This window comes from Peromyscus maniculatus, chromosome X, assembly GCF_049852395.1.
Source record: "Peromyscus maniculatus bairdii isolate BWxNUB_F1_BW_parent chromosome X, HU_Pman_BW_mat_3.1, whole genome shotgun sequence".
NCBI classification, from domain to species: Eukaryota; Metazoa; Chordata; class Mammalia; order Rodentia; family Cricetidae; genus Peromyscus; species Peromyscus maniculatus.
In genome coordinates, this window is record NC_134875.1 from 34,777,809 (window position 1) to 34,787,550 (window position 9,742).

The window sequence follows — 9,742 nt, forward strand, 5'->3', positions numbered from 1 at the left end:
GTCTGGTTCAAGGCCTCTGGTTTCTGGTACACCATCATCACTGGATGATCACTGAAACTCCTCTCTGATACCCCACGGCTGCCCCTAGTCATGGAGATCTGCAGAACCAGTCCCTTCACATGCTCCAGCAGGTCCTAAATGGTGTAGATGTTAGGGTGGGCCAATCCAAGGCCCTGGATATGGACCTGGGTGGTAGGTGAGCTGGTCAGTCCTGGATACTTGAGCTGATACTCAGGTGAGGGGTGGAACCAGCTCTCCTATGCCCATGGCATCGGGGCCAGCTCTCTCATGCCTGTGTTGAGAGGTGGGACCATCTCTCCTGAGTACAAGGGGACAAGCTCTCCATGCCTGAGTCATTGGGGCCAGCTCTCCTATGAGGGGCAGAGCCAGCATTCCTAGTGCCAACACAGGGCAGGGCTGGCTCAGCACTGCCCTTGGATTTCATAATGCATGGCTCCCTATGGTAACATGGGCGACAGATGTCAACACACACTCCAGTTACAGCAGGACCACAGATCCAGAGTTGGCCCTCTAGAGCATCTCGGGCCCAGATGTTACCATGTCCCCTGTGGCAGCTCAGGTCACTGAGATCAGTTTGGCACCAGCAGCAGAACAGCTCTCAGACAACAAAATTTTCTGAATTGACTAACCGGACCCTGGGCATCTTCATGGCCCTTGGTGGCAACAGATGCCATGGACATCAACTCAGACCCTGGCTACAGTAGGACCATGGACCTAAACATGGCCCTTTGCAGCAGTCCAGGCCGGGTTTCATCACTTCCCTGGGTGACAAGCAGGCCACCCACCTCAGCCAGCTCCTCACCACCTTTGATTCTTCTGTTCCACCTCTTTCCACAGCACATGAACCATTCTGCCTCTCATTTTCTCCCATTTCTCCACCATACATTTGCTCATCATAATGGCACCCTCCCCCTTCAATGTCTTTAGTCAGCCCAGGCCTTGAGGACCCAGGCTGGCCTATGGGTGGCTTCCACCCACCTGAGCGGTTTTCTAGTGAGAGACAGAAAAGGGGATATATTCAGATGGGAGGGTAAGTGGGGAGGAACTGGGAGGAGTAGGGGGAAGGGAAACCATAATCAGGATATATTATGTGACAGAAAAATCTATTTTTATTAAAAGAAAAAAGAAAGAATTTGTATGACCCCCCCAAATAAAAATAAATCACCATCAATACTTTCTGTGCCCACCTTCTCCTTAGATTCTCCATTTGCAGGGTTACTACTGAATCCCTTGTTCAAAGGATCAAATGAGCCTGAATCAAGAAGGCTTAAGTGATCCACTGTTTCACAATTACCGTGTATAGGGAATAGTCATCTATGCAAGCAATACTCATGACTTAGAAATGTCACCCCCAGAAAACAGAAGTTGTCATTTTGTTTAAATGGCATTTCCTGAAGAGTATACATCTATATACTACAAAACCCCAGAAAGCATTTGAAATTAAATAACTTGGAAATTCATGATTTTATTGTTAACATGAGTGCTGAATTTTAGTGAAGCTGTATATTGAGTATATGTGTCAGCAGATTTCCCTTTAGCTCTGGAACAAAAATTGCACTCTAGGGATTGTCGTCCCTTTCCCTAGGGAGAAGGACCTTTTCAATACGAGGAGGTATGTTCTGTAATTCAACAGACCTCTCACTCTTCCTCTCTTCTGCTCTCCGATGGACGAACCATGTCTGAAATCAGAGGAAGACAGGGTTGGATTTAGCATTGGCTTCCATCCCAGAGCCAAGAGATAAAAACCTCTTTAAGCCACATAACACTGACTTTCTATTCAGCTCACAAAAGCAAATACCAGCTGTGTGTCAACTTAGGCCATGATTTTGTCTTTTTCCAGCAGTATAGACACTTCAGTGGTTTCTTCTTTATTGGATGGAAAGCTTAGATTACAACTTGTTCCAGGTCCTTGATGTTAATTCAATATATGGTAACTGGGTAAAGGAAAGTCTTCATTCTGATATTTGACCATCAGCTGTAGAATACCCTCCTCACTAGTGATATGTTCCTCTTGTTTGGGCAGAGATTGTAGATCACAAAATGTTAGCACATTTTAAAGGTCTCTGGAGGGGAACAGTTTTCTGTTTGTAAAAGTAATCTTCAGTATGAAGTAATCAACAGAAACAAGAGTGGGAGATTTTTAGAAAGAAAATAGCATTCAAGGGTGCCAACGGGATTGTGGTGCTTGAAATTTCAGGAGAGCGAACAGGTGGTAGGCAGAGATGTCATGGACAATGGTTTGACATCACAGCCTTCAGTGTTTGAGAAAGTTGACAAATTTAACCTAAATGACATACAGGACACTGAAACCTTTGCCATCTCCAGGAGTTCAGCTGAAAGGTTAACTTCCACCCATGGTTAATCTGAACAGAATATGTTCTTTCATGAACAGTATATGTTCATAGTAAATCTGAACAGTATATTCTTTCATGTTATACAAAGTTCTCCATGATGAGGAAGAAGAATAATATCTCTGCTTCAGGTATATTTCTAGAATCCTGTCCAGCACAGAGGGCACACTAGGCCCTGCTGTGTCACCAGGACATCTAAAGCCCATTATTCTTCAAAAGGCAAGGAGTAAGATGGTCCACAACAGTGAGGGGAAAGTAGTCATAAATCAGTTCTTCCTAAATATGGTCTAGCTATGGAAATACAGTCACAGTTACCTGTGACATGTCACCATCCTCTCAGACTCCTAGTGAATAAGGGTCTATTTTATTGGGAAGTTCTCAAACTGCACATTTGTGACTCCATGTACTTACTCTCCCTGTTTATTACATGGATTTATAATCTAAAGAAGATCAACCAAAGGACCAGAAGCCCTAGTACCATCCTGATGCCTCCATGAATTCAAATAAAGCCCCAGTGGCTGACTCATGTGGCTCACATTAAGTCAGAGTTCCCTGTGTTTGATTCCTAAAGCCTGTCTATTACATTTGTAAGAGGAAAGGGGAAATCAGAAGTGAGGGTTTTGGAAAGTGTGCAAACAGGAGACCATGGGTGTTTTCTCTTGTGTCTTGTGTCCATCTTCTCTCTGTAGCTGCAGTGCATCATCCTCTCTAGAGCTGCAGTACATCATTCTATAGAGCTGTAGTGCATCAGCCTCTAGATCTGCAGTGCATTAGCCTCTCTAGAACTGCAGTGCATCAGCCTCTCTAGAGCTATAGTGCATCAGCCTCTAGAGATGCAGTGCATCAACCTCTCTAGACCTGCAGTTCATCAGCATTTCAAGAGCTGCAGTGCATCAGTCTCTCTACAGCTACATTGTATCAGCCTCTAGAGCTGCAGTGTACCAACCTCTAGAGCTGCAGTACACCAGCCTCTCTAGAGCTGCAATGCATCAACCTCTCTACAGCTGCAGTGCATCAGCCTCTCTAGCAAAGGATAACCAGGCTACAATCCACAACTCAAGAGAAGTTAGGTAAAGAGCAGGACTCTAAGGCAGACATGCATGGATCACCCCAGGAAGGGAAAATGGTTAAGAGCTCCTGGGTAAACTGGGAAGGGGCTAGAAGGTTGAGGATGGGGGATGGGAGCATGAGGGATCTGGATGGTGAGGTTGGAGGAGGGATGGAAAGGAAGAGCAATGAAAGAGATATCTTGACAGAGAGAGCCATTATGGGGTTAGGGAGAAAGCTGGTGCTAGGGAAATCCCCAAGAACCCACAAAGATGACCCCAGCTAAGACTCCTAGCAATGGTGGAGAGGGTGCCTTAATTGGTCTTTTTCTGTAGTCAGATGGGGTCTACTTTAATTGTCATAGAACCTACTTCCAGTGACTGATGGAAGCAGATGCAGAGATCTACAGCCAAGTACTTGACCGAGCTCCTGAAGTTCAGTTGAAGAGAGGGAGGAGGGGTTATATGAGCCAGGGGCATCAAGACCATGATGGGAAAAAACCACAGAGACAGCTGACCTGAGTTAGTGGGAGCTCACAGACTCTGGACTGACAGCTGGGGAGCTTGCATGGGATGAAACTAGGCCCTCTGAATGTGGGTGACAGCTGTGTGGCTTGATCTGTTTGTGGGGTCCCTGACAGTGGGACCAGGACTAATCCTGGTTATATGAACTGGCTTTTTAGAGCCAATTCCCTATGGTGGGATGCCTTGGTCAGCCTTGATGCAGGGGGGAGGGGCTTGGTCCTGCCCCAACTGAATGTACCAGGCTTTGTTGACTCACAATGGAGGCCTTACCATCTATGAAGAGTAGATGTGGGAGTGGGGTGGGGTAGGGATGAGAGCAGGAGATGGGGAGGGAGGGAGAACTGTGGTTGGTATGTAAAATGAAAAAAAATCTTGAATAAAAAAAGTGCCTGGTACAAGACTTCCCAAGACCTGAGAAGGCTGTAGATTGACTGTTCAATGTCTTTGCTTGGATTTACTGACCTGCACTTTGACTTCAGTAACATTCAAAGTTTGTGCAAGTTCCTTTCTGTGGAAAGAAAACCACAAATGTTTAGCAGGCAGTGTTTCACATGAACTGCAAAGTCACAAATGATATCTATGCTTTTTTAATATTGCTGTGCTCCCTCAGACCCCCATTTAACTTTCATTCTCAGAACTAGTCTTGCTTTTGAAATGGTTTCACCTCTTACAAAAGTTTCTAAACAATAGAGATGAATAATTTTAACACATTATTAAAAATTAAAATTAAATGTCAAAGTGTATGCTGAGCAAATTGTACTAAATTAAAAACAGCACCAGGGGAAGGGAAAGGGAAACCGAAAGGAGTTGATGGATAGGGACACAGTCCCTGAAAAGATGACGAGACTACTGGTGAGGAGGTCACCCAACAAAGTGTAAATCCTTAACACTGGTGAATTTTACACAAGTGAGTATTTTGGCATACTATAATCATGTCTCTATACAGAAATGAAAATATGATGCGAAACGTGTGGTGTTGACTATGTACACTTGTTTCAGGTCAACACTACACACTAATACTGACTTTTACCCCTACACAAGGCATCCTCCTGTACCCACTACCGAGGGAGAAGACAGCAGTGGCTTAGGGTGGGATGATAGGAAACCAGGGCCTGAAAGAACAAACGGACATCTCAACCTGAGACAACAGGGAGGTTGGGGATAGCTCCTGGTTCCAGACACATACCTGGCAAGCGCATCAGGATACTGGGTTTCTTTGAACATTTTTTCCATTTCCTCCACCTGCCCCAGTGTGAACTGGAATGTAGTTCGCCGCTGCCTTCGTGATGAACGGCGCCTCGGAATCCTAATCACAGCCTCAGCTGAGTCGTTCTGGCCCTCAGAGAACTGGCTGCCCCCGTTATTTAGGTCAATTACACAGCAGGCGTCACCTCCACTAGGGTTGCCACCCACCATCGCCAAGGCAGCCTCTAAGGTGGGGACCTGAGCCATCTCCTCACCAGTATCATTCTTGCTGGCCATGACTAGTAGTGGGCCGAAGCCACAGAGAGAAGTGGGGCCCCAGGAATGACTGGCCTCAAGGCCTATTGTTCGGTCAGTCTCTACTACTGACGTGGCGTCAAGAGAGGGCCTGAGGAAAGGGTGACATCAGCATGTACTTCTGCGCATGCTCCACACTTCTCCATGTTCCTCAAGTTTGACGTCCACACGCTCCTCTGCAGATGGGCATGATAAGCTTTTCCCTCCCTGACTGACTGCTCTGGGCTTTTTGATCTCTTGCTGAGGTAGGTGGTATTTGCTTTGGTGCACAAATGGTGGATTTGGCCCAAAAGATGGGGAACTGAGGGAGCCACTGTGAACAGACTTGTGAAAGGTCGTGTGAAATTAAACCTTGCTTCCAGGGCATGCGTGTAGAATGAGTTTTAGCCTGCATCTGCATGTATGTGCATGCTGCCTGTTCCTTCTAGGTTGTAGAGATGACAATGAAAGTGAATTGTGTAGCATTGCAAAATAATTAAGGAATAGAGTATGGGAGAAAGTATGGGGAACACACAAAAACCACAGGACCCTTGCGTGAACATATAGAAAATTTCTGTGGACCTCACCCTCCACCTACTACTGCTGCTCAGAGAATGGGCTTAGAACTAAGTGGACATGATCAGCTTAGTGGCTGCTAGTTCAAGAGTCCCTGGTAGTACATTGAATGCTGGCTAACCATTGTTCTTCGAGCTCAACATCAACATCTTGTTAATGACACTGTTGAAAACCAAACAAAAGACACCCCCTCCTCTCAAAAGAGAAATGATCTGCTTGAGAAATAATTACCTCAAATTATAATAATTTTATAATCTCTGTTAAATTGTACATGTAATATTTGCCTCAGTTCTTATCACTGAGGATGTTGATGCGGTCCTTTCTGTTGGATTGAAGGTAAATACATAAATATTCAGGCAGTGTTTAAAACAATATTTGGCATGTGACGTATGGCATATGACACCGCTCAGAAAAATAATAGGTGCCTGAGTTAGACACTGTTGGAAGTGGGGAGGGTCAGTACCACCCTTCCTGACAGACTCCCAGAAGTAAAGAAAATTTTGCCTTGTTCAGGATTACAAATTGCTTCTGAAAAGATACAAAGAGGAGATACTATTAATTTATATTAGGATATAAAATAGGTCTACAAAAAATTAGACCCCAAAAGGTACAAATTAAGAAAGATTAATTACAGACTCTTAATGACTTTCAAAGATTATTTGGGACATTTCCCATCTATGAATTGTTGCTGGGGTAAGAAATAATGAATTGAGTGTTTTGTTCAAAACCTTAGAAGGTGACAAAGACTTAAATAGTCCAAAAGAATTATCTGCTGAAGCTGAGAGAGAATTGGCCTTGGTGGAAAAGAAAGTACAGGAAGGACATGTGGATCATGTGGATCCAAAGCTTGATTGCATTTTGGTTATTTTACCCTCTAAGCATTCTCCTACAGGAATTTTAATGCAGAGGGAAGCTATTATATTGGAATAGCTATTTCTACCAAATAAACAGAGTAAAAAATTAAAAACTTATGTGGAAAAGATCTCTGACTTGATTTTAAAAGGAAAATTGAGACTTTGTAAATTAGCAGGAATAGACCCAGCAGAAAGTATGGTACCTTTAACTAAGAATGACATTGAAAAATTATGGGTAGAAAGTGAAGCTTGGCAAAAAGCTTGCAGTAATTTTTGGGGAGATATTAACATTAAATATCCCAAAATTGATAGAATTCAACTTATAAAGAGAACTGATTGGATTCTGCCTCACATTGTATGGGAAATACCCATATCTGGAGCCTGTACATTTTATACAGATGCAAACAAACAAGGAAAGGCAGGTAACAATTCAAAAAATTTAAGTAAAGTGGTTCAAAGTCCTTATAATTCGGTTCAAAAATCAGAATTGTATGCTATTCTGATGGTATTAATGGATTTTTCTGAACCTCTCAACATAGTTATGGATTTCAGTATGCTGAAAGAGTGGTATTACATATTGAGACTGCAGAATTTACCCCTATGAGTCAGAATAAATTTTGTTATTTATTCAGTTATATGATATAATCAGGAATAGGAAACATCCCTTACATATAACTCACATCTGTTCCCATATGGGTCTGCCAGGCCCTCTAACACAAGGTAATGATGAGCTTGATAAACTTGATAGGAATTGTGCTTAAGGTCTCAGAATTTCATTTAAAAAAAAACATCATGTTAATAGTAAAGGTTTAAAAAAAGGATTTTTCCATAACCTGGCAACAAGCCAAGGAAATTATAAGGAAATATCCTACTTATTCTTTTTACAATCAGACTCCACTACCAGCAGGATGTAACTCAAAGAGTACTCAGAGGAATGAAATCTGGCAGATAGATGTGTTTCACTTTGTAGATTTTGGAAAATTAAAGTATGTACACCACACTATTGACACTTATTCAGGATTTCAATGGGCAACTGCTCTGAGTTCTGAAAAAGCTGAATCTGTAATTCATGCATTTGCTGGAAGTTGTGGTCATCATGGGTATACCTGCACAAATTAAAATTAACAATGCTCCAGCATCTGTCTTTGGTACAATGAAATAGATTTTTGCTTATTAAAATATAAAACATATTACATGAATACCACATAATCCTACAGGCCAAGCAGTCATAGAAAGATCAAACAGAACTCTAAAGGATATGATAAATAAACAGAAGGGGGTAAAAGAAAAACCAGAAATAGAGTGCATAATGCTCTATTAACTTTGAATTTTCTCAATGCTAATGAGAAAGGAGCAATAGCTGCGGAGTGATATTAGATAGAAAAAAACTACTGAGTTAAATCAGCCTATATAATTTAAAGGTGTGCTGGCCTCAGAATGGGAACCAGGATATGTGTTACACTGGGGACGAGATTTTGCTTTTGTTTCTACAGAAGAAGGTAAGCTGTGGGTACCATCAAAATTAATAAAGGTTTGATTTAAACAAGAGAGACCTCTTAATTAGAAGAGGTGATAGTTCATCAACCAGCATGATCATCCAATTAAAATTAACTTATATCACTAACAAATGCTTTTCATTTAATCAGATGTAACTTGCCAAAAGGGGACCTCCCCAAAGTTAGGCTTGGAGAAGGGGTATTGTTTTTGTCTTTCAAGAGAATGACAGCTAAGGAATCTGAAGAATACTGGACAAATGAGACATCTCAAGAAAAGGGACAAATCACCCAGAAAAAAAATGTCTCAAGAAAAAGAGTAAATTGCCCTATTGTTTTTATCACATATAAAATTTCATGTCTTCCTAAATGTTTGTTTCTACTCTTCTCTCCAGACACAGAAAAAGAAAAGAAAAAGAAAAAGAAAAAAAAGAAAAAGAAAAAAGAAAGAAAAGAAAAAGAAACAGAAAAAGAAAAAAAGTAAAGGAAAAAAGAAAAGAAAAAAAGAAAAAGAAAAGAAAAGAAAAAAGAAAAAGAAAAGAAAAAAAAGAAAAAGAAAAGAAAAGAAAAGAAAGAAAAAGAAAAAAAAACCTTAGGGTTTTCCCTGCTCTTGGAAGTTTGGGGAGGGTCAGGATTAAACATACATTTCAAATTTTTTAAGGTTTATTTTTCTTTTTCTTTATGTGTGTGTATTGTTCACTTGTTTGTATTTGTACATGTGTGTGGGTGTAGACACATAAAAAGGCATATGACACCTTTTCAGAAAAAATAATAGGTGCCTGAGTTAACCACCGTCGAAAGTGGGGAAGGCTCAGTAACCCTCTTCCTGACAGATTCCCATATGCCTTACAATGTATTTTGTGTGTTTCTAAAAGTTGACTACTTGGCTATTAAAGGGTTTGTCAATATAGATAAAGAGACAGAGACCCCGAGTCTGCAGCATGCTAATGCAGGAAGCTAGAGTCCTTATGGTGGATGCAGAGCCATGGAAGGCACTTGACATTGGTTTTTTGTTTTTTGGTTTTTTTTGTTTTTATTTTTATTTTTTTTTTTTTTGGATTTTCAAGACAGGGTTTCTCTGTGTAGCTTTGCACCTTTCCTGGAACTCACTATGTAATCCAGGCTGGCCTCGAACTCACAGAGACCCACCTGACTCTGTCTCCCGAATGCTGGGATTAAAGGTGTGCACCACCACCACCCGGCTTGGCACTTGACATTTGTACTTGGGCCTCAGAGGACAATTTTTCCTCTCACTGACTGCCACACAATTTCTAGGAGATCTCTGCATTATAACTTCAGAGGAGGAAGAGAGCAGAAGGCAAAGAAAGAAGCAGCTAAGAAAAAAGAAAATGGGATGGACAGTGTCAGCTCTATTTAGCTAAATCCTGAAGCCTGAG

The 9,742-nt window shown here is 41.8% G+C and overlaps 1 protein-coding gene across 1 annotated transcript; it reads right to left on the bottom strand.

Annotated features, from left to right (window-relative positions):
* Positions 1-1,466: 1,466 nt before the first annotated feature.
* LOC121825687 (homeobox protein Rhox13-like) lies at positions 1,467-5,472 on the bottom strand. Its single transcript, XM_076561750.1, has 3 exons — positions 5,130-5,472; positions 4,406-4,451; positions 1,467-1,700 (listed from the first exon to the last, which is right to left on the bottom strand). Exons 1-3 carry the CDS (start codon positions 5,423-5,425, stop codon positions 1,581-1,583), a joined length of 462 nt encoding a protein of 153 aa, XP_076417865.1. The 5' UTR covers positions 5,426-5,472; the 3' UTR covers positions 1,467-1,580.
* Positions 5,473-9,742: the final 4,270 nt, after the last annotated feature.